Genomic DNA, 25,220 nt, shown 5'->3' on the forward strand with positions numbered 1-25,220 from the left:
GACATTATTTTCCATGTTTACCCTAAAAAGCAGGTCAAACTGGATTTAAATCAGCAAAATATTATTAGTTCCATTTTTTAATGGTTTTTAAATGTATTTTTAAACATTTTTTTTTTATTTTACAGGTTTATTTGATAAATTACAGATACTATTTAATAATATCACGGAAAAAGTATTATTTTACAGAACAGGTCAAATGTTGCCCATAAAGTTATGCTATTTTCACTGGATTTAAGTCAACAAAATATTATTATTTCCAGGTATTTTTAACAGTTTTTAAATATTTTTGTCTTTAACAATTTAATGTTATTTTGCAGATTGTTCTCTTACCAGCAGTTCCTCTTCCTTGCTCTTCATTTTCAACGTTATTCTTCCTCTTTCCCATTTTTGGGATCTCCGTGCTGCTAGCCCAGCTTCATTTAGCCTAGCCTAGCTTAGCTTAGCCTAGCTTAGCCTAGTGTAGCTTAGCCTCTCTTAGCCTAGTATAACTTAGCCTAGCCTAGCTTAGCCTCTCTTAGCCTAGTGTAGCTTAGCCTAGCTTAGCCTTTCTTAGCGTAGTGTAACTTAGCTCAGCTTAGCCTATCTTAGCCTCTCTTAGCCTAGTAACTTAGCTTAGCCTCTTAGCCTAGTCTAACTTAGCTTAGACTCTCTTAGCCTAGTGTAGCTTAGCTTAGCCTCTCTTAGCCTAGTCTCACTTAGCTTAGCCTCTCTTAGCCTAGCATAACTTCGCTTAGCTGAGCCTTTCTTAGCTTAGTGTAACTTAGCTTAGCCTCTCTTAGCCTAGTGTAACTTAGCTTAGCGTAACTTGGCTCAGCTTCTCTCCCTGACAGACTTTGTGCTTTTTTCGTGCAGGAAAGCTGCAGACGGTGGCTGAGAAGGAGGTGAAGGGAGCCGTCTACTCCATGGTGGAGTTCAACGGCAAACTGCTAGCCAGCATCAACAGCACCGTGAGTCCAGTTTCCTCTCAAATAAAACACTTTTATTAGTGTTTATTAGTGTTAATTTTCTGATCTAAGGACCTGCAGCTCTGTGACAACAGAACAACCACGAAGAAAGAGAGAGAACTCAACATTTCTTTATTTATTTTACAAAATTAGTCCAAAATCATCATCTGCTCCAAAATGTGTCTTGATGACTTAATTTATCTCAAATTATGTAAAAATTCTTTAAAATGACTCCATATTGACCTAAAATGACTCAAAATGTGTCCAAAAGGAATGAAAAATTCAAAATATGTCCATGTTTTTCCTCACTGCGGTTCATTTTTCACTGCAGAAGATCCTAATTATGCACATAAAACAAAAGCTCAGATTTTAGTCTCTTGCAGCTGCAGAATATCAGATTTATTTTTGATAAATATATATTTTTTATTTATTTTTTCTCCACAAAAAGCTAAATTCGGCACAATTTGTTCAAAGACTCTCGGTAACCTTAAAATCTGACATTTTTTCTGCTTCAGCAGTTTTTTCCTTTGATAAATTAATATTAATAATATAACCTGCCATCATTTGTCAGTATTCAGAGGATAACTGCTAACGTAAGAATACGCTAAAGCTCAGAATTAAATCAATTTATTCATTCATATTCTTGCAAGATGAGCATAAAATCTACCTTTTTATGGTTTCTCAGCAGCAAGTGAACTTTTTTGTCTTTGAGTTCTTATTTAAGAAGCTTTGAGGAGTAAAGTGCCTCCTCAGTGGTTTTAATTTCCAAACGGACGGATAAACGTGGAACTGTTTGACATCCAGTGTGAAGGAAGCAGCATCCTGTAATTCCTCCCTCATCCACTCATGGATTAAAGGGATTAAAAGCTTCTTTATCTCCTCGTATCAGGAGTCAAACAGTCCTCCAGGGCTTCTGATTCCTGCAACTTATCGCTTCTTTACCTTCGTTAAAGATAGATTTCCAGATTAATATTTCAGACCGGTGTTAGCCACCGAGCAGAGGTTTGATCCCAGGACATATTTCATTTATTCAGCTCCAATCAGTTCTTCCCCGCTAAGTTAAACCGTCTTTAAGCAGTTATATCAGAGCTGATATTAATTTTCCACTTTGACAGCAGCTTCGGCGGAACACAGTACGACACCGGGACATAATTTGATGTCGCTCGCTTGTAAAACGGCTTCACAAATGAGTGGGTTTAATTAATTTCACCTCTGGAATACGTGGTTACACATGTAGGAAAGTAGAAACAGACAAATAAGATGGAATAAAGGATGGAATTTCCATTTATAATCCTCCTCAGACGTCAGCATTTGGCTGCGTTTTTCAGCATTTATCGCCAATTTTGGGTGTGAAGAAAATTGTAAAAGGAACAAACATCACAGTTTTCTGGAACTGAGCGATGTAGTGTTTTACTTTATGATCAAAATGACAAAAGTCAGACAAAAAAAGGACAAAAATCAAGAAAAACAAGAAACAACAAAACAAGAAAATATTACAAAATTACACGCAAAATGACAGAAACGAGACATAAAACGACAAAAAATGACACGAAGCAAAACAAAAAAGAGAAAAAAAAATAGACAAAAGTTACGAAGTGACAAAAAATGGACAAAAACGACAAAAAAGTGGACAAAGTCAGACAAAAAAACAACAAAAACATGACAAAATATAACAAAAATGAGACGTAGAATGAGAAAAATGAGACTAACGGAACAAAAAAATTCCACAAAAAAGTTACAAAACGACAAAAAAGTAGACAACCAAGGCAAAAAAACGCAACACAAATGATACACAAAACAATGAATAAACCAAAACACAAAGTGACAAAAATAAGACAGAAAACACAAGTGAGACAAAAAAGGAAACACGACAAAAACCTGACAAAAAAACAGCAAAAGCAAAACAAAATATTACAAAAATGAGAGACACAACACGAAACAAAACAACAAAAGTTACAAAGCGACAAAAAAGGGACACGGATAAGACAAAAAAATTACACAAATGACACAAACGAGACCAAAAATGACAAACGCGAGAAACAAAACAACAAAAACATGAGACAAACGACAAAAGTCAAGCAAAAAGCAACAAAAACTAACAGCAACAAAATATTACAAAAATGAGACACAAAACGACAAAAGAACAATCTAATATTTTACTTTATGATCATAACAACTTGTCATGGTCTAGAAATTATTTTAAATTTATGGTTTTACTAATTTACAATCTGCAGTTAATGTCTTCTCTGTAGTTTTTACACTTTGAGGGCCGGATTGGACCCTCTGGAGGACCACTTTTGGCCCACGGGCCTCATGTTGGACACTCCTGGTTTATAGTATTGTTGTGTTGTTTTATCTCAACGGTGGTTTAGTTCAGTTTAATAATAATAAATAACAATAAACTAAATGTGTTTTTTCTTAAACTTGGCCATAATTAGCGGTGAATATTTCACATGATAAATGAATATTAACATGTCATGTTTGACACCCCTGCTCTAGAGGTGAATAAGATGCAGATCTCATTCAGGGAATTTACAATAATTCTTCCTTTCAAGGATAAAAAAAAAGATTCTGCCTCGAGTGCTTCACATAAAATGAAAATTAAGCTGAATATTAGAACACATAAACGACTGAAACGAGGTAAACAAGCGACTGAGATGCAGTCGAGGCTAAAACGGTAAAAAAACAAAATAACGAAGGAGCCACATTATTAAAGAACCATCAGTCTGGCTGCAGAAACTCATTTTTTAACATTTAGCAGGTGCAGAAGGCGTGAAGGCGTAATTATCCGTTAACTCTCGTTAACGTGACAGTCGATAACTCAAACCACTAATCAGAACCTGAACCTCCTGAGGTCTTTCGTTGCCGAGGCGACGGCGGTGAAACAGTAAAGTGTCGCTCAGGTCGTCACACGCCACCACGGCTAAAGGCTAAATGCTAATCATGTGAGCAGCTGGAGCGACGATAAACGAGCTTTTGTCTTTTTCTTTGGCTGAGTTTATTCGTACGGTGCTTTAAAACATACATTACTATGTTAAAGATAGAAAAACTGTTTAAAACATAAGATTTAAAGTATGAAAAACGTCTCCCAGCATCTTTAAAAGCTCAGTAATTACCACGTGTACTCTTATTTCTTTACGGAAGTTTATTTGTGCAGCACATTTCATGCAAAAATGGGAAAAACAGTTTTAATTAAGTGACACTATTTTGTAGAAACCTTCTTCACTTTGACATGAAAGAGTCTTTTTTTGTAATTGTTTGTCCAAAAAAAGCCAGATTATTTAATCATTTATTGAATATTTTTCATATTTTTAAACTGTAAAATAAATCCTGTACTCTGGCTTAAATCCGTTTGTGGTTATTTATTTATTTCATACTTTTTCATTCATGTCTTCATGAAAAAACAAAAAATAATAATTTAAGGCATGTTGTAAAGCACTTTATGCATGAAAAAACATGATACATTTTAATTATTTGACATTATTTTGTATAAATCTGCCTTACTTTGACATGAAAGAGTCTTTTTTTGGTAGATTTTTGCCCTAAAAGACCAGATTACTCCATCGTTTCTTGAGTATTTTCCCTGTTTCTCGTGTTGTTTCAGGTGCGTCTGTACGAGTGGACGGCTGAGAAGGAGCTGAGGACTGAGTGTAATCATTACAACAACATCATGGCGCTCTACCTGAAGACCAAAGGAGACTTCATCCTGGTGGGAGACCTGATGAGGTCCGTCCTGCTGCTGGCCTACAAGCCCATGGAGGGAAACTTTGAAGAGGTGAGATGAGAAAGAACTCTGGATCTAAACCAGTTTGGACCTTCCACCGTTTATTTTGACCTTTTTCAACCATCCATCGTTGGTTTTAATCCACATCTGCCTGCTTCAGCTTCCCTCCATCGCCTCTAAACCTCAGTTATTAACACATTTATTCTTGTTATTCCTTTCGGTAAGTTTGTCTTGCGCATTTCATTGTCAACGTAATGTGCAACCACTTTGTTAAAGCACAAAAATCTGCCTTAAAACATAAAAGAAAAGATGTAACATACGATTCAGTGCCCTGTTTTTACTGTCTGAGCCGAGCTGCATTAATTTATTCATCCAGGAGGTTTAATTTTGCTTCAGTGATCATTTTTAGACACATTTTAAGTCATTTTGGATCGATTTTAAGCCATTTTTGTGCTATGTTTGGCCAATTTTGCGGCTGAATTGAACAAGTTTTTCTCATTTTAGACCATCTTTACAGTCTTTTTGGTCAAGCTGAGTGATTTTGAATGGGACACATTTTGTGTCATTTTGAATATGAATATTTTCGTTTTCACAGCATAGCCTAAAAATTGAGAAAGATGTTTCACCATGCTGAACGTATCTCCAACAACTTTAAGTCCTCTGTTCTCTGTTTCTGAGCCGAGCTGCGTTTATTTTATTCATCCAGGAGGGTGGATTTTCCTTTTAATGATCTTTTTTTGACACATTTTAAGTCATTTTCAATCCTTTATGAGTCCTTGTGGACTATTTTATGGTATTTTAGATAAATTTACACCAATTTTAAGAAGAATACTGGTTAGTTTTTGTCAAATTTTTAAAATGGGACACATTAAATAACGTAATTTTGATTAAATACATAAACTTTAAGCTCAGATTTGGTTAATTTTCTCACCTAAACTGTCTTTAACTTCACAAATGCATCAAGAAACACAAAAATTATGGTTTTTGACAGATTTTTATATGAATATTGAGATTTGTTCATGAAATATCCAGATTTTAAGCTTAGATTTGGTTAATTTTCCAACTGAATGGTGCATCCCAAATGAGTAGTTCAAGGACCGTCAGAAAGTTGAAAATCTGGTGGTATTTTTTTTTCAGTTTTTACAGTTTCTGCTCCTGATTATTGCTGCATTTTTTGTGCTTTTTTCCAACAAAAACAAAAAATTTTTTTTAAACCTGCCTGCAGTTTTTTCTGGGTTCGGAGAGCTCCGAAACATCGATCAGCGCTGTTTTTTTTATTCAGCTTCACACCACACTGAGAGGTTTTAAGAGATTTTTCTGTGCGTTTGTCTTCAGGGGAGCTTTAAAAAGATGCTGCCTCAGTGAGTTTGCAGTCAGCACTTCTTCCCTCATAGATAATGCAGTGTTTGCTCTGAGACCGGCTCGGTTCGCCCTCAGTCTCTCCGTTGTTTGACGTCCTTCCGTTTTGTTTTGGTCAGATTGCTCGAGACTTCAACCCCAACTGGATGAGCGCCGTGGAAATCCTGGACGACGACAACTTCCTGGGAGCCGAGAACGCCTTCAACCTGTTTGTCTGCCAGAAAGACAGGTGAGGAAACGTAAAAACTTCGCAGTGAATCCGTTTTCCACCTTCTGGCTCTGATATAAATACGCTGCAGCTGCATCGTCCTCGCATTTGTTTTGGAAATCACGGCGCTTCCAGACGCTCTGCTGCATTTCTTTCCTCAGTGGATCCACTATTTACATAAAAAACTGTTAAAAGAAAGCTCAAATACAAGATTTAGGGCTTTACTATGCGCATTAAAATGGTAAATAAGAAAGAAAAACTATATAAAAACATAAAACAATAGGTTAAAAAAAAAGATTTAAAGTATGAAAATCATTTCTCGGCACTTTTAAAGCTCAATAATTACCACATATAATCTTATTTCTTCAGGTAAGTTTATTTGTAAAGCACATTTCATGCACAAAATTCTTATAATATGCAAGAAAACTGGGATGAAATATAAATGAAAATATTAAATACAAAATTTAAGGCTTCACTGCATGGATTAAAATGTTTTATAGAAAAAGAATATAGTTAAAAAAAACAGGTAATTAGCTTAAATTAGCTGAAAATTTGTCAAAATTAAGTAGAAAATATCTCCCAGCACCTTTAAAGCTCATTGAGTTGTTTCAAAACATAAAAGAAAAGATCAAATACATAATTTATACTATAAAATAAATAAATAACTACAAACAGCTTTCAGTAAAAGTACAAGATTTATTAAAGTGACTTATTTTACATTTAATATTTTAATTAATTGACATTATTTTTTTTATTTTTTCTCTTTTTTTCTCTTTCCTTTTTTAATTAATTGAAATTATTTTATAAAAATCTGTTCTCACTTTGACATGACAGAGTCTGGGCATTTCCCCTTTTCTGGGTTACAATAAATTTAATAAACTTTATTTTTACAGCACATTTAATGCACAAAGTGACTTACAACATGTATTTTTTAAATAAAAGATCAAGTATGTAATTTTAACTAAGGAATAAATAAATAACCACAGTTTTTAGTGTAACTACAGTCTTTTTAGTAGATCTACAGTTTATGGCAAATTTAAATCTAAATAGTTTCACCTTTTCTGGATTAAAATGAATTACTTTTTAGTTGACATTATTTTGTAGAAATCTGTTCTCACTTTGACATGAAAGAGTCTTTTTTTTAGTAAATTTGCAGTCTGGGCAAATCTCAATTATTTCACTTTTTCTCTAAATAAAGTTTATTTCTGCAGCATTTTAAACACACAGAGCTTTACAACACGTGTTAAAATGCAGCTATCGTTCTGTAATCCGCTGTTAGACAGATGTTTGCTTTAGAAGTGCCTCCACCTGTTCTCCTCCTCATTCATCAGCTGCTCCTGACCTTTATTTTTGGTTTCTCTTCTCTTTGTGTTCCGTTATTCATTACCTCTCATCATCCTCTGACCTTTCCCACGCCACCACTGATGCCGTCTAATCGATCAAAAGTCGTCCCGTATCATTATTAATTTTTGTCTCTGACGTCTTTTCCTCTCTGTTTCCACCCGTCGGTGTTTTTGTTTTCCTCCAGCGCCGCCACCACCGACGAGGAGCGGCAGCACCTGCAGGAAGTCGGAGTTTTCCACCTCGGGGAGTTCGTCAACGTCTTCTGCCACGGATCTCTGGTGCTGCAGAACCTGGGCGAGAGCTCGACGCCGACCCAGGGCTCGGTTCTGTTCGGCACCGTCAACGGCATGATCGGTAGGTTCAGATTACGTACAAGTATGGAATGTAAAATGCATAACCTGGAGGAATATTCTAGCTGATTTAGGTTTTCACTACATGATTATCAGCTAGAATAATTAAAGATGACAGTATCTATCTTTAACTGTGTTTATTTAGATATTATAACGAGTTTAACTGTGTTTACTGAGCCGTAGCGATGTTTACTGTGCTTTTGCAAATTAACCTTCCTGTTGTCTTCATTTACAGGCGCCAAAAAAATATTGTTTCCTTGTCTGGAAAAAAATCCAAAAATTCAGCAAAATTCTTGTAAATATTTTCCAAAAATGAGTAAAAAATCTTCCAAAAAATGAATAAAAATATCCAAACTGATTACATATATATCAGTAGAACTTCTAATATTTTTTAAGAACATTGACAAAAGAAATCAACCAAAATCCAGCGACTTTTGCAATCTTTATGCTAAGCTACGCTAAATCAGAGATGTTTTGTTCAAGCAAAGGCTAGCTGTTTCCTTTTGTTTCCAGTCTTTATGCTAAGCTACGCTAAATCAGAGATGTTTTGTTCATACAAGGCTAGCTGTTTCCTTTTGTTTCCAGTCTTTATGCTAAGCTACGCTAACTCAGGGATATTTTGTTCAAACAAGGCTAGCTGTTTTCTTTTGTTTCCAGTCTTTATGCTAAGCTATGCTAACTCAGGGATATTTTGTTCAAACAAGGCTAGCTGTTTCCTTTTGTTTCCAGTCTTTATGCTAAGCTATGCTAACTCAGGGATATTTTGTTCAAACAAGGCTAGCTGTTTCCTTTTGTTTCCAGTCTTTATGCTAAGCTATGCTAACTCAGGGATATTTTGTTCAAACAAGGCTAGCTGTTTCCTTTTGTTTCCAGTCTTTATGCTGAGCTACGCTAACTCAGACATATTTTGTTCAAACAAGGCTAGCTGTTTCCTTTTGTTTTCAGCCTTTATGCTAAGCTACGCTAACTCAGACATATTTTGTTCAAACAAGGCTAGCTGTTTCCTTTTGTTTTCAGCCTTTATGCTAAGCTACGCTAACTCAGACATATTTTGTTCAAACAAGGCTAGCTGTTTCCTTTTGTTTTCAGCCTTTATGCTAAGCTACGCTAACTCAGAGCAGTTCCTCATCTAACTCTGCATTCAAACTGCAAAACTTTATAAACTCTTGATTTTTATGCTTGAATTCCCTCCGAAACAGCCTCATTTTCCACTCAACTCTTGTGCTTTTTTATTGTTTTACTTTATCACTGAGTTTGTGGAGCTCATGTACGCTGAAAAATAAAATAAAACTGCCTTTTTACAACCTCTGTCCCTGTTGTTGAAGGGAAAAAACACAAATCTGCTAGAAAATAGTGAAAACAGAAAAACCTGCTGTGAAAAACTCAAAAAATATTGAATTTTGTCGTAAAAGTGTCACAAAAAGTTGCGTAAATGACGGATGAAGTTCCCGTATATCATCATCGGTGTGCCGTTAGACCTCCGTCCAATTAGAGGAAACACAAACGTCCGTCCGAGTCATTTCCTCCAAACTAACGTCTCTGTTTGAGGGACGAGAAAGGGGGAAGAAATCACCGTTTTCCAGCTCATTACTCAGATTTAAGCCGGTAAATCTCTGTCCGGCGGTAATGACGGCAGAGATGAAACACTGGGAGGGAATATCATTTGGCAGTAATTCAGCAGCAGCACTTCATTTCACCTCTGAGCTTCTTTAAAAGTCTCCGAGGAAACTTCGACGGGAACCGAGACGCAGATTTCCAGTAAAAACTTTCATCCGCAGGAGCTCGTGAACCAAAACGAAGATAAATGCCGGAGACGAAGAGAAGAATTAGATGTTTTTATGGAGATTATTCTGCCCAAACCAGAGGACAAACCTCTAATAAACGTGTTTCCTTCTGCCCAGATGACGATTACAATGATTTATACGAGCAGATTATTTCATCTAAACCCAAAGATTTAGGAGAGTTAGTGTTTTTTAAATCAGAAAAATAAGACAGCAGCCAGCTAATTTAAATAGTGAGGTCAAGAACTTCGTTTTATTTGCTGCATAAAGGACTTGGAGCGGCTTCTTTTAAATTGTGAATGTACATTTTAGTTTCATTCCTGTCAGTTCAAGAGAAATAGTCTCTGGTTGTGTAATTCGGTCAATTATTTAGATTAATGGAGCAGCTTACATATCAGAAAAACACAATATTTTATTTAAAAAAAACTGAAAGTTTACCACAGTTTTGACAGTTTGTTGTTGTCATTTTTTTAGGACAGATCAGAAATTTGTAGCATCGCATCAGAGAAATACAGTAAAAATGTAGACACGTTATGGTTTTTTATGGTTACTTTTTGGCCTTTTTAAAGGGCAAAAAAGTGCAGCATTTATCAGAAGCAGAAGCTGTGAAAACTGGAAAAATCATCAGATGTTCTACTTTCTGACGGTCCTTGATCTACTCATTTCTGATGCAAAATTCAGTTGGGAAAATTCAGCAAGAAGTGAAATGAAATAAACAATAAATACACAGATTTATTGTAATAAAGAACACAAGCAGTTTTCCCAGATTGTTGCAGCAAAGCATGATCATGACAGGAGCAGAAAAGCAAAAGACTGCAAAGAAAAAGAAGAGTATCAGATTTTAAACAAAATGGGAATAAACTAACGGCATAAACAGGTAAAATCTTCACAAAGTTTTTTTTTTTACTATTTTCTGACATTTCTGAGACACAGAAGTTAAATACATGAAAGAAAAACTAAGCAGAAGTTTAATTAATGATGATAATTACGCATAAAAATCACAATTTCACTCAGTTTTTACATTTTATCAGCAAAATTAGCTACTAAACCAACTAAAATTTGTCAAAAAATGAACTACAGCTGTAAAAAGCGACACTTAATTAACAGTTTCTTACAGTGCAGCATCGGTTTTTGATTTTTATTGACAAAATAAGGTGGTAAACAAAATAAAATAGGTGAAAAAGTGCATTATAGCAGCAAAATTATTACACTTAAATACCAACTTAACACAGTGTAGCGTCAGTTTTTGGATTTTATGAACAAAATTTGCAGGTAAACCAACTAAAATATGCCAAAAAATAGATTATAGCAGCATAAGTACAACACTTAGACAACAATTTAACTCTTTAGCGTTGGTTTTTGGGGTTTTATTTGCAAAATTAACAGGTAAAAAAATAGGAAATTGTCCAAAAAATGTTTTAAAGGAGTAAAACAAGAGGCATTGAATAACAATTTCACTCAGTGCAGCATCGGTTTTTGGTTTTTCTTAGCAAAATAAGCAGGATTCATACCAAAATAAGTCAAAATATGGTTTATAGCAATAAAACTAAAACACTTAAATACTAATGTAACGCAGTGCAGCGTTGATTTTTAGTTTTTATTTGTAAAATTAAGAAGTAAACCAACTAAAATATGTCAAAAAAGGCATTGTGGCAGTAAAATAATTCAATCTTCATGTATAAAAGGTGTTTTTTCACTGTTTTCTGAACCAGAACAGTTGAATTCATGAATGAAAAACTCAGCAGAAGTTCATTAATAATAATAAATATTAATATAAATAACAATTCCACTCACTGCAGAATCATTTTTGTTTTTTTATGAGCAAAAATTAGCAGGAAGACAAACTAAAATATGTCAAAAAAAACTTACATACCAGTTTTTTGTTTATTTTCGCAAGTAAAGACGATCATTTATGTCAAAAAATGCATTTTAAATAAAACTAGAACAGTCAAAATGATTAATACAATCAAGAATGCATTTTGACAGTAAAACAATGCCGTTCTCCTGCCTCAAAGGTGTTTTTTTTTACTATTTTCTGACATTTCTGAGGCACAGCAGTTAAAAGCGTGAATTAAAAACTCGGCAGGAGTTTAATTAATGGTGATAATTATTATCTGCGGCCCTGTTGTCCTCCAGACGGATCCCGAAACACTTTGAGGACTTCAGAGGAACGAGTTGTGCATCGTAAATCAGAGCGGCTCTTTGTTCACGGCGTCTCTGTGGCTTTAAGTTTCTGTCAGTTTGAGAGCAGATTGAGCAGATTTGACTTCCCCAGAGCTTCTTTCTTTAAGATTTGCGGCACAAATCGGCCCAGAATTAGAGAAAAAAACCCAACATTTTGAATTATCGAGGCGTGGAAATGGAGCTGGAATGACTTCAATGCTGTTTTTATGCGAGTTCTGTTGCTATAAATCTGTTTTAATGCGAGTTCTGCTGTTTTAAGTCTGTTTGTTTGTGAGTTTTGCTGCTGTAAATCAGTTTTTTTTGTGTCTGCAGGTCTGGTGACGTCGCTGTCCGAGGGCTGGTACAGTCTCCTGCTGGACCTGCAGAACCGACTCAACAAGGTCATCAAGAGCGTCGGGAAGATCGAGCACAGCTTATATCCTTCACGTTTGTCCGATTCGACGCGACCGTGAGAGCTGCTCTGAGTGGGTTTGATAAATATTTAACGTGTGGTTCGTTTTTAGAGCTCAAACTTTGGCCAGTTAAGCCATTAGTGGGACAGGAAATTAATTAACCGCTGTTTTAAAGATCAGTTAACCCTCGTTTTGTCCTGTGGGTCAAATTAACATGCTTTAAAATGTGGGAAAAAAATACATTTTCACAGTGAAACTTCTGACGTCTACATTTCTTAGTGGAAGAAATGAAATGTTAAAAATGTTTCTTAAGAACATTCACAAAAAATCAACCAAAATCCAGCGAATTTCGCTGGATTTTGGTTGATTTTTTTGTGAATGTTCTTAAAGAGAATATTAGAAATTTTACTGATATATTTATTAAATCATTTTATATATTTTTAGGATTTTTTGTAAGATTTTTATTCATTTTTTAAAAAATATTTACAAGAATTTTCTTGCCACATTTGGTGGTTTATTTTAAAAAAACTTTTAAGTGAATCTTTGAAGGAATTATTGGAATTTTCTTCCTGAAGGTTTTACAAATTTTCAGAAATTTGGGGAATTTTTTTGCTGAATTTTTGGATTTTTTTCAGAAAAGGAAACAGTATTTTTTGGTGCTCATAAATGAAGACAACAGGAGGGTTAAACTGTGTTGGTTTATATAAGCAGAAATGATTAGAGTTCAATAGTATTTCTATTTATGTATTTTCCTTTAAAGAAGTGCTTCAACAGTGCACATTTTAAGTATATTTAACTTCTTAAAATCGGTTCATTTAAAAGTGTTTCTGCATCAAAGCTGCTCCTTAATGTTTTCATTTTTGGAAATTAAGAAAATGAGCAAATTTATGACAGTTTCACTCGGTGCAGCATCGTTTTTTTGGTTTTTATTCGCAAAATAAGACAGGAGTCAGAATCCAAAATATGCATTATTAAAGTAAAACCTGAAGAGCTGGACACCAATTTCCCTCAGTGCAGCATCCGGTTTTGGTTTTTATAGCAAAATAAAAACTAAAATATGCCCCAAAAATGAATTATAAGTAAAACTATGAGTCAAAGTGACTAAAATAATCATAATTCTGCTTAGAAGTGGTTTAATAAATGAGCTTTAACGCTCACCGCTAACAGAAACACCGTTTTCTCTTCATGCAGTATCTTTGTGAAGCTACGAGACTAAAAATGAACAACAGGAATTTAATTTTCCCTTCAAGGTGCAGCAGCAGATAGAAGACCTTGTCGGTGGTCAGAACCTTGTGGTAAAGGTCCAGGACGGTGCTTCAGGAATTAATTATGAGTCTTTCCGTACAAAAGATCCAAAAGGTGTGTTTTCTACCATTCACTGAACGTCTGTGTGATCTTTTGGCCTCGGCGCCGTCTGAAGGAAGTCTGCTGCAGAGTTTACCTTCAAGCTTCTCCTCCAGTAGGTTTACAGAGTGAATGAGTGTCAGTCTACGAGCCAGGGCCTGAAAATGAACATCATGAACAAGTTTTAAGGGTTTTAGACCAAATTACAGTCATTCTGGAGAAGTTTCAAGACGTTTTGGTGAAGTTTTTGAGTTCGGTAGTCATACCTGGTTATTATTATTTCTATAGAGGCCACATGAGACATCACTCAGACTACAGTTCATGTTAAAGCAGAGAGCATTGTGGGAGTTTAGCCGCAACGGGTACCGTGACAAAGACTTCTGGGGTGGTTACTGACTTCCGACTTCATGTGTTTAAGACTAACTGGTTTATTTTGAGAAAGTTTTAAGGATTTTAGACCAAAATTAAAGTCATTCTGGAGAAGTGTCAAGACATTTTGGTCAAGTTTTTGAGTTCAGTAGTCGTATCTGGTTACCTTCCTTGCACTTATTTCTATAGAGGCCACATGAGACATCACTCAGACAATGGTTCATGTTAAAGCAGAGAGCATTGTGGGAGTTTAGCAGCAACGGGCACCATGACGAAGACTTCTGTGATGGTTACTGACTTCATGTGTTTAAGACTAACTGGTTTATCAGTGACAATAGACACTTAAAGTACATTAAAGTTATTAAAATTAATCCAGTGTTTATGGTTTACAACTAAATGACTTAAGCAAGCATTTGGGACTATTTTGAGATATTCTGAACCAGTTTAAAGGATTTCAGACCAGTTTTGAGTCATTCCGGAGAAGCTTCGAGATGTTTTGTTCAAGTTTTTGAGGTTAGTACTCGTACCTGGTTACCTTCCCAGTGGTTATTTCTATAGAGACTATAGTTCATGTTCAAGCAGAGGGCATTGTGGGAGTTTAGCTAGCAATGGGGCACCATGACAAAGACTTCTGAGGTGGTTAGTGACTTCCAACCAGAGCTCATAAATTAAAACAGTTGTTTGAACAGCATTTCTGTAGCCTGATAGTGTTCATGCTCAAAACCGTCCATGGTACGCCTTTGAAATTAACAACTAAGTGATTATTGTGGGGGTTTAGCTAGCAATGGGGCACCATGACAAAGACTTCTGTGATGGTTAATGACATCTGACCAGAGCTCATGTGTTTAAAACTAATTGGGATCAGCTACAACAAAAGTGTTTCATGTTATCAAATATTCTGCATGTTTAAAATACATTTATCAAATACTTTTCTTCCTGAAGTCAAATTTTTTTTGCGAAAATTAGCAAATTTATGACAGTTTTACTCTGTGCAGCATTGATTTTTGAGTTTTATTAACAAAATTAGCAAATAAACAGACTAAATTATGTCCAAATATTTATTGAAGGAGTAAAACAAGAACACTCAAATAGCATTTGTACTCAGTGAAGCATTGGTTTTTGGTTTTTATTAGCAAAATAAGCAGGATTCATAATAAATGTGTCAGAAAATGTATCATAGCAGTGTAACTAGAGGAGTCGAATAACAATTTAACTCAGTGCAGCATCGTATTTTGTTTGTTTTAGCAAAAAACTATCAATTCTAAGTAAAACTAGAAGAGTCAAAGTTAGTAATACAATCATAATTCTCCTCAGAAGTGGTGCAATAGAATAACATTCACAACAAATAAAAATACCAGTTTTCCTCAGTGCAGCGTCAGTTTTTGGTTTTTGTTCGCAAAATTAGCAGGTAAATGGACTAAAATATGCCAAAATACGCATTTTAGCCCCAAAACTAGAACAGTCAATTAATAATGTAACTCTGTGGGGCGTCAGTTTTTGTTTTTTTATTAGAAAAATGAGCAGGATTCAGAAAAAATATGTCAAAAAATGTATTATAGAAGTAAAACTAGACGACGTAAATAAAACTTCCGCTCAGTGCTGCATCAGTTTTTGTTTTTGTTAGCAAAATCAGCAGGATAAAAACTAAAATATGTCCAAAATGCATTAATACAATCACAGTTCCATGTAAAAGTGGTTTAATAGAATAATATTCAATGTGACAGCTGAGGAAAAACAACAGAGCAGCATCGTTTTGTTCATTTGTTTGCAAAAAGAGTAAAAAGACTAAAAAATGTTAAAACACGCAAATAATAATTTTATTCACTCAAGCATCGATTTCATTGTTTTTATTTGCAAGACAAGCAAGTAAACAAACTAAACGATCACAATTCTATTCCAAAGTGTTATAAATTCTGCCATTTTCTTGTATATTTTGCAATCAAAGCCTAATTATTTATCGTCCTGACTTGCTGGTAAAGCTCCAAACCGTTTTCATCAGACTTCCTCCACATCTGTCGACTGCTCAGGAGGCGAAATGTGTTTTATTGTGAGATGAAATGTGTTTTTCCTCGCCGCCTCGTGTTCATTCTGTTCCTTGACTCGGCTGCACCTGGAGGTCTTTCCACACCGAGAGGAAGACGGAGCAGGCGACCGGATTCATCGACGGAGATCTGATCGAGAGCTTCCTGGACCTGGGCCGAGCCAAGATGCAGGAGGTGGTCAGCACTCTGCAGGTGGGAATCAAGTTACTGCTCCTCCTTCAACCTCAAGTAAATCAGGATAAAGAAATAAATGAAATCTCTGCTCCGTGTAAACACAGCCTGCAAATCACTGAATTTTTTGTTACATGACTGTCGATCACAGCCGAGTCACTAATGGCTTATTGAGTCCACCAAGGAGCACAGAATTTTTAGTTTTTTACAGACTTTGATTACTTCTAATTGTTTATTTTTGGCAAATTTTTATAGTGGGAATATACCTAGCAAGGGGCACCATGACAAAGACTTCTGTGGTGATTAATGACCTCCGACCTGAGCTCAAATGTTGTCATTTTGGACAAGCTTGGAGTTATTTTGATAAAACATTTGAGTAATTTTTGAGGAGTGTAAATTCTGGGTAAGCAGGGAGCATAATGGGAGTTTTTTACACACTTTGGCTACTACTAATTCTTTATTTTTGGCAAGTTTTTATAGTGGGAATTAAGCTAGCAACGGGCACCAGGACAGAAGACTTCTGTGACGCTTAATGACCACTAACGAGAGTTCAAATGTTGTCATTTTGGACAAGTTTTGAATCATTTTTGTTCAAAACTTTGAGTCGTTTCTAGTAGAATATATGCTTGGCAAGCAGAAAGTGTTGTGGGAGTTTAGCTAGCAATGGCCACCATGACAATGACTTCTGTGGTGATTAATGACCTCCGACCTGAGCTCTAATGTTGTCATCTTAGACAAGGTTTGAATCATTTTTGATCAAAAATGTGATTTATTTTGGAGGAGTGTATGTGTTTGGCAAGCAGGGAGCATTGTGGGAGTTTTTTACACATTTTACTTACTACAAATTGTTTATTTTTACAATTTTTTCCAGTGATTTTGATGCAGTGTCACAATTCCAGGCTTAGATTTGGTTCATTTTCTGAATTACCCCAAATGATTCCAGAAACAGAAGATGTATTTTCCTCTTTTTCCATCTGTACCGTTTGTTCTTGTTTTTTTAATCAGTTGTGGTGATAAATAGGTTCATTTTCAGTTATTTTTGTAGTTTAATTAACCTTCCAGTCCCTCCGAACTTTCTCCAAAACTTCCAAATACTTTTCAGACACGCAGTTTTTATTTGCTCCTCGATAATTATTCAACTCCAGACTCGTGCTTTGCTTCGTCTGACCTTCTCGCCCTCCAGTGAATGTTCCCGCTGGTTTCTCACATCTCTTTATCAGCTGTTTTCTGGGTTGCAGAAGCTCCACTAATGTCCTCTGGTGTCCTTGCTGCTGCTTTTAATCTTTAAATCCCGCCAAAGGTTTTAAAGGATTCAGATCTGCTGACAGAGAGGAAGGCTGAGGATATTTCAGGAGTGATTTCTGACAACGCTTTGGTCGACTCGGGATCAAAATCCAGCTTCGGTTGACGCACTGAGCATCAGTTCTTGTTCAGAATAAGAATGTAGGATGCCTGTCAGGTATTAAAGTTTGAATGTTTCTGCAGTAGATGGACTTCTGAGACGGCGTTCTTCTATCATGTTGATGTTTTCCATCTTATCCAGACATGCAGCAGATCTGTGGGTGAACACAGTTACAGTTTAGCCTCATAAAACAGAACTCTTCAGAGCTATTTACATGTTTGTTTTGGCATTCAAGTTGACTTTTTATTCACTTTTTGATCAAGAAAATAGTGCGGCAAGTCCTGAAGTCTTTGCTTGTTAGGGGTAAGTCTGTCTTCAGGTCGTCCTACATGTCTTTTACAGTCATACTGGGTTTTTTCTTCAGGTGTTGGCGCCAAAAATTGTAATTCTTCCAAGGTTTACTGCTGCAGCATGGCTTTTAAACTTGAATGTCTTGGAAATCATCTTGTAACCGCTGTGCTTTAGGGATGTCTTGATCAAGTGTTTTGCCTTCAAACCAACCAAAGTGATTTTATGTTTAGTATCTGATACCAAGTCCCAATTTTGATGCTATTTTCCCCAGTTATACACCCTACAAGTATTAAAAGTGTTAAAATGGGAGTTCAGCTGGCAATGGGCACCATGACAAAGACTTGTGTTCTGCTTAATGACGTCTGAACAGAACTTTTCTGTTTCAAACTGAGATCAACGAGGACAGACTTCATGTATCAGTGACAGTACACACTTTAAGTACATTAAAAATGTTGAAATTAATCCATTTTACATAGTCAACAAGCATTTTCTAATTCTGAACAGTTCTGAGAAATCCTGAACAAGTTTTTAATGGTTTTAGACCAAATTTGAGTCACTCTGGAAACATTTCAAGATGTTTTGGTCAAGAGTTTAGTAGTAGTACCTGGTTACCATCTTACTGTTTAATCCTGTAGAGACCAGAGGAGGCGTCACTGAGACTACAGGAAGTTCATGTTAAAGCAGAGAGCATTGTGGGAGTTTAGCTAGCAACGGGCACCATGACAAAGACTTCTGAGGTGGTTAATGACCTCCAACCAGAACTCAAATGTTGTCGTGAGCTGATTTTGTGACCTAAATCTTATGTTTGTTGACTAAAACTGCGATTTCACCACACAATAAATGTCCGCTGTGCTGAATTTGTGTAATTAATTTATCAATTGATGAACAGGGCTGATCATTAATGAGGAAAATTAGCTAAATTTGCATTCCTAGTCCAGCCATGTATTGTGTTCTCTCTTTACTTATGAAAATGATTCAAGGTTTAAAAATGCAACATCCCTGATAACTATTTAATATTAATATTAAAACTATAATAAGTTAGCTTAGCTTTGTGACAGCTGCTTCATCTTTGCCGTGCTTGCTGTTCATTATGTAAAGACTGGATTTATATCTGTATTAAAGGAGCAGATTCACTGTTGAGTTCCCAGAAGATTAATTACATTTTACATCAACTGTGTAGCTGCATATAAAAAGGATAAGTCATTACAGGAAAAACAATATTAGATCAGGGTTTAATCATTTGTACCTTTCTTTATTATAGAGGAAATTCTGCATCACATAAAACTGATTATCTTTTATAATAATACAATAATATTCTGAGCTGCTCCTGCTGTCTTCAGTAGCTTCAGTTCAGCCTCAATAAGTTGTGACGCTAAAGCGCTGAAGCATTGCTTAGCAGCGCTAGCTGGTAGCTCTTTTAGTGCTAACTGTTAGCTCTTTCAGCGCTAACTGTTAGTTCTTTCAGCGCTAACTGTTAGTTCTTTCAGCGCTAACTGTTAGCTCTTTTAGCGCTAACTGTTAGCTCTTTAGCACTAGCTGTTAGCTCTGTTAGCGCTAGGTGTTAGCGGTTAGCACTGACCTGCCTCTGACTCGAGTGTGAAGCTGCAGCAACAATAACGCAGCGTTAACGGAGCAGAAGGTCCAATTGAAGCATCTGCTGCAGGAACAAAGCGAGCTGCAATCAGAGCTGAACCTGAACAGACGCTTCAGACAGTTTTATTAGCCGCTCCCTCCGCCGTGGGATCTGGAAACAGCAGAACAGGTGGCAAAGTCACTGCTGGCAGATAAACAAAAACCAGTGTTCTGCTTGGTGTTTCTTCGCTGTCGAGGCATTAAAAAGAAAAGAATCTCACTTTCAGCTCCCGAACAAACACGGCTCTTCGTTTTTCTCTCAAGAGCCGGTCCAGTGTGTTAGCGAGCTTTCTCTGCCAGCAGACCGAGTTTAAAGCCAAGAATCTGCTGAGATTTATTCAAAAATAGAAAATATCACAGCAACAGTTCTTCACCAGCAAATCTGCAACTGAAAATGTGCTTCATGTTTTTATGAACTGTGGAAATTAGGGCCACTCTGAACCATTATTTCTATTATCAGACTTTTCTGAAATCATAAAATTTCATAGATGCCATCAAATGTGATGTTCAGAATCCAGATATCAGCATAATGACACCGTTTAACACAACTGTCAAATCTTCTGCATAAAATGGTTTAATCCTCTGAGCTCCCAGTAGCACATTTTACTGCTTCTGTCTGTTTTTCTTTGCTGTGGTTCATTTTTCAGTTTAAAGTCCTGCAGCTCTGTGGAAACAGAACAACAGGAAGGAGAGAAAATACAGAGAAGTCTTCTGTGCAAAATGAGACAGAGCAACACAAAAAACAAAAATACCACAAAAAGATGCACAAATAACACAGACAGGTGTAAAAATGGCACAAAAAGACACAAAACTGAAGCAAAAGGTGCAAAGATGACAGAAAAACGATACAAAAGTAGCACAAAAAGATGCACAAATGAAGCAAGAATGTGTAAAAAAGGTACAAAAACGTTACAAAAGATGCAAAACTGAAGCAAAAGATGCTCAGATGACAAAAATGACAGACAAAAGATAGCACGAAAAAATGCGCTAATGGCACAAAAACACAGAAAAATGATACAAAACTGAAGCAAAAAGTGCTAAAATGACAGAAAAACATTACAAAAATATCACAAAAAGACAGAAATGGAACAAAAGATGCACAAATGACACAAAGAGATTTAAAAATGGCACAAAAATGTTTGAAAAAGACACAAAGCTGAAGCAATGGATGCTGAAATGACAGAAAAATGTTTGCAAGTAGGCACAAAAAGACACAAAAACATATGAAAAAAGATGCAAAGAATTGTACAAAAATGTTAGAAAAAGACACAAAACTAAAGCAAAAGATGTTAAATGACAGAAAAACGACAAAGACAAAAAGGCATGAAGAAATGCACAAATGGCACAAAAACACCGAAAAATGTGAAAAACAGCTTCAGCTTCTCACCAAAAACCGTTCATTTAAAGATTCATTTCAGATTCAGATCAGACATAAAAAATACGCTGGTAAAGTAAAAAATAGGTTTAAAATATGGAATCTGCACAGAAAAGATCATCTTATTAGACCTGAAAACAGGCCAAATCAGGGGTAGAAGTGGTGTAAATGTGAATAAATCCCAGTTCTGAGGCTGTCTATTGGTGTTTTTTTTTTATTGCAGATCGACGACGGCAGCGGCATGAAGCGCGAGGCGACGGTGGACGAGGTGATAAAGATCGTGGAGGAGCTGACGAGGATCCACTAGAAGACAGAAACGTGTTTGCAGATTTGTAAATAGGTATAAATGGACAGCGTGCACGTTCGTCCTTCAGCCCGGAGACGAACCGGAAGCTCCTGTTTGAGACCAAAGTGGAGACGTTGGTCCGAGTGTGTCCGAGTGTGTGTGAGTCTGTTTGGAATAATGTGTGGCTCTGAAATAGGAAAAAGCCGGAGTTTTCCTTCACCTAAAGCTTCCTCCGGTCCGTCGACTCCCCGCCCTTCAAATCCGACCTGAAGTCTGGAGAAAAAGAAACGCTGTCAGAGAATGAAGACGAGAAAAAAACAATAGATTTATAGCTATTTTGTCTTTGTGATGTTTTCTTTGTTTATTCTAATAAACTTTGCTTTAGTACTGTTCACCTGAGTCTGGTCTGCTTTCATTATTTCATTTTGGTTTAGGATGAATTTAACTAGAAGATACACTATTTATCACCCGTCCAACTAATCAGAATCAGGTGTTCCAATCACTTCCATGGCCACAGGTGAATAAAATCAATCACCTGGGCATGCAGACTGCTTTTACAAACATTAGTGAAAGAATGAGTCGCTCTCAGGAGCTCAGTGAATTCCAGAGTGGAACTGTGATAGGATGCCACCTGTGCAACAAATCCAGTCGTGACATTTCCTCTCTCCTAAATATTCCACAGTCAGCTGTCAGCTGTATTATAAGAAAGTGGAAGTGTGTGGGAACGACAGCAGCTCAGCCACCAAGTGGTCGGCCACGTAAACTGATGGAGCGGGTCAGAGGATGCCAAGAGGTGGTCAACTTTCTGCAGAGTCAATCACTACAGACCTTCAAACTTCATGTGGTCTTCAGATTAGCTCAAGAACAGAGCTTCAGCAGAGAGCTTCATGGAATGGGTTTCCATGGCCGAGCAGCTGCATCCAAGCCGTACATCACCAAGTGTAATGCAGAGCGTGGGATGCAGTGGTGTAAAGCAGCCACCACTGGACTCTAGAGCAGTGGAGACGCCTTCTCTGGAGTGACCAATCGCACTTCTCCATCTGGATATCTGATGGACCAGTCTGGGTTTGGTGGTTTCCAGGAGAACCATACTTGTCAGACTGCATTGTGCCAAGTGTAAAGTTTGGTGGAGGGGGGATCATGGTGTGGGCTTGTTCTTCAGGAGCTGGGCTTGGCCCCTTAGTTCCAGTGAAAGGAACTCTGAATGCTTCAGCATAACAAGACATTTTGGACAATTCCATGCTCCCAACTTTACTGAGCTGATTAAATTATTTTTTTCTTTTTACTTGATATTATCTGTAGTTTTAGCAAAACAACGAGAATCTTTAAAACAACAGTAAAAAAAACAACACTATTTTTCAGTATTTTTAATATACATTTTGTTTACTTTTGTGTCTGTAAAATGGTGATTTTTTTTTTTTTACTGATTTAAATGCAGTGATGAAGTGAGATTTTACAGTCAAACCTTTATTTTAAAATAATTTCTAAAAATGCACATTTTTGATGTGGACTTGATGTTCAGTTCCAGCTTGTTTTTATTTCAGTGTGTTATTTAGTATATTGTTTGTTTTTTACTAGATAGTATTTATAATTTAACAAAACAAGAAGAATCTTTAAAATTCCAGTAAAACAAAATTAAATCATGACTACTTGAAGTACTTTTAGTGTACATTTTATTTTAATTTTTATTGGAAAATGGTGATTTTATTTTTTATTTTTTGCAGATTTAAACACGGTGACCTAGTGGAATTTTACAGTCAAACTTTTATTTATTTTAAATAACTGTCATTTCTGAAAATGCAGATTTTTGATGTTTGGTTTTAGCCAGCTGCTGCTGCTGTTGTTTTTACTCGATATTATCTAAAATTTAACAAAACCAGGAGAATATTTTTTTTTAAATATTCAAAATTTTCATATACGTAGTTTTATTTTAAAAAATCAGTGAAATGGTGTTTTTTTGCTGATTTAAATAGAGTGACTTGGTGTGATTTTACACAGATTTAACAGTCAAACTTTTATTTATTTAATTTTGGATAACTACCGTTTCTTCAAAAAAAATCTGATTTTTGTTGTGGACATTATTTACAGTTTTAGACATTTTTTTTAAAAAATTGATAACATGTAAATTAATGTTTTTTTCTGTATTTTTACTGGACAGCATCTGGACAAAACAAGCATAATCAGTAAAATAACAGTAATTATGTTTAAAAATGACAGTTGCAGACCGTTTATTTTATATACTGTACATTAATTGTTTCTAAATGAGCCTCTTTATGACTGAGCAGCTTGTTTATGTATTTAGTTCTTTTTCTGCCTTTTCTCTTAAACATTGCTGATGGAGGTGCCCTCTGCAGTCGTTGTGTTTGACTTCGTTTATCTGGGCTCTTATTAGGCGTTAATGTGGGCCAGAAGCTTCCAGCCTACGCAGCAGAAGCAGCTTCCATCGCTGCGGCTTCATTCTCACAGCCTCCCAAACTCGGAGCGTCGCTGCGATTGTTTTCTCCGGCCTCATTAATTTATGCTGTGAGCTTTTTCCTTTTCATCTCCTGTAAACAGAGCGGAGTCGGAACATAGCGGCTCTTTTTCTGTCCAACATATCAAAGGTCTCGCAGGCTGCGTTCCTGGCAGGGCGACAGAGGAAAACCGGCCTCAGAAACCATCCTGTCCGCTGAGGGTTTGAAGGAAGCCGGTCAGTGGATTCTTCTGCCAGCTTCTCTGCAGCTATTCCTGTCCTGCTGCCACCGACCAGAGGCTCTCAGGCTTCAGCACACACTGGAAGAAAACAACAAAAAAAGCCCCTCTAAAAACAAGGAAAAAGAAACTGACTTTTACCTGGAAATAAGTGAAAAAAATCTGCCAATAGAACAAGTGGATAATGGCTTGGTGAGATTTCTTGAATTGAGATGTGATATTTAGAATGTTGAGATCTTAAAATTAGCTGGAAAACTTATTTTAAGCTCTTTTTTTTACCAGGATTGTCAAGCTTAGGTGTATTAACCCTCCTGTTGTTGTTTATGGCACCAAAAAATATTGTTTCCTTGTCTGAAAAAAAATCAGCAAATTTTTTTCCCCAAATTTATATTTAAAAAATGAAAATCTTCAGGAAGAAAATTCCTTAAAAGTTTTCCTTAAAAATGTTATTTAAAAAAATCTCCAAATTTAGCAAGAAATAAAAATATATATTTTTTAAATGGTACATATTTTCAAAAAATGAATAAAATTTTCCAAAAAAAAAAACCCCACAAATCCCAAAAATATCTAAAGTGATTCCATATATAGCAATAAAACTTCTAATATTTTCTTTAAGAACATTTGGGATAAAATCCAGCAAAATTCACTGGATTTTGATTGATTATTTCTGAATATTCTTTTTTTTTAACATCTCTTTTTTCCAGCAAAAAATGTTCCAAAAATCACAAAATCTGACAAGAAATAAAAATTTAAATTTTAAAACTTTTTAAAAAATTGTAAATATTTTTTTTATAAAATTAGTATAAATCTTCCAAAAAATCCTAAAAATATCTAAAGTGATTCCATATATAGCAGTAAAACTTCTAATATTTTCTTTAAGAATATTCAGAAAAAAAATCAAACAGAATCCAGCAAATTTCACTGGATTTTGGTTGATTTTTTTTCAGAATATTCTTAAAGAAAATTTTTTTAACATTTCTTTTTTTTCTACCGAAAAATGTTTAAAAAAAAATTCCCTAAAAATGTTGAAAATGTGGAAGTTTTCACTGTGAAAATATCCATCTTTTTTCCACATTTTTAAACTTTAAAACGGGTTAATTTGACCAGCAGGACGACACGCAGGTTAAAACAAGATAATATCAAGATTGTTTGACTCAAGATATTTAAGATGCGTCCCTCCGTGTTGCTGAAATGTCTTGTTAAGTGAATGTATCCTAAATGAAATGGGATGAGACGTTTTGACTAAAATAAGACAAACAGACTTGGTAAGATTTAGAGTTTTTGCAGTGCAGCTCCGGTTTCCACATTTAAACTGGTTTATTTACGTCTTC

The 25,220-nt window shown here is 35.8% G+C and overlaps 1 protein-coding gene across 1 annotated transcript in view; it reads left to right on the plus strand.

Annotated features, from left to right (window-relative positions):
- The window catches only part of ddb1 (damage-specific DNA binding protein 1), a 103,881-nt gene extending 82,291 nt beyond the window's left edge, over nucleotides 1-21,590 (plus strand). The window contains exons 21-27 of the mRNA XM_051940430.1: nucleotides 853-947; nucleotides 4,549-4,719; nucleotides 6,147-6,256; nucleotides 7,764-7,933; nucleotides 12,207-12,309; nucleotides 16,110-16,233; nucleotides 21,136-21,590. Coding sequence (XP_051796390.1) covers nucleotides 853-947; nucleotides 4,549-4,719; nucleotides 6,147-6,256; nucleotides 7,764-7,933; nucleotides 12,207-12,309; nucleotides 16,110-16,233; nucleotides 21,136-21,219 — 857 coding nt within the window. The 3' untranslated portion in view covers nucleotides 21,220-21,590. The remainder of the gene's footprint in view (nucleotides 1-852; nucleotides 948-4,548; nucleotides 4,720-6,146; nucleotides 6,257-7,763; nucleotides 7,934-12,206; nucleotides 12,310-16,109; nucleotides 16,234-21,135) is intronic.
- Nucleotides 21,591-25,220: the final 3,630 nt, after the last annotated feature.

Source organism: Acanthochromis polyacanthus, chromosome 2 (assembly GCF_021347895.1).
Source record: "Acanthochromis polyacanthus isolate Apoly-LR-REF ecotype Palm Island chromosome 2, KAUST_Apoly_ChrSc, whole genome shotgun sequence".
Taxonomy (NCBI): Eukaryota; Metazoa; Chordata; class Actinopteri; family Pomacentridae; genus Acanthochromis; species Acanthochromis polyacanthus.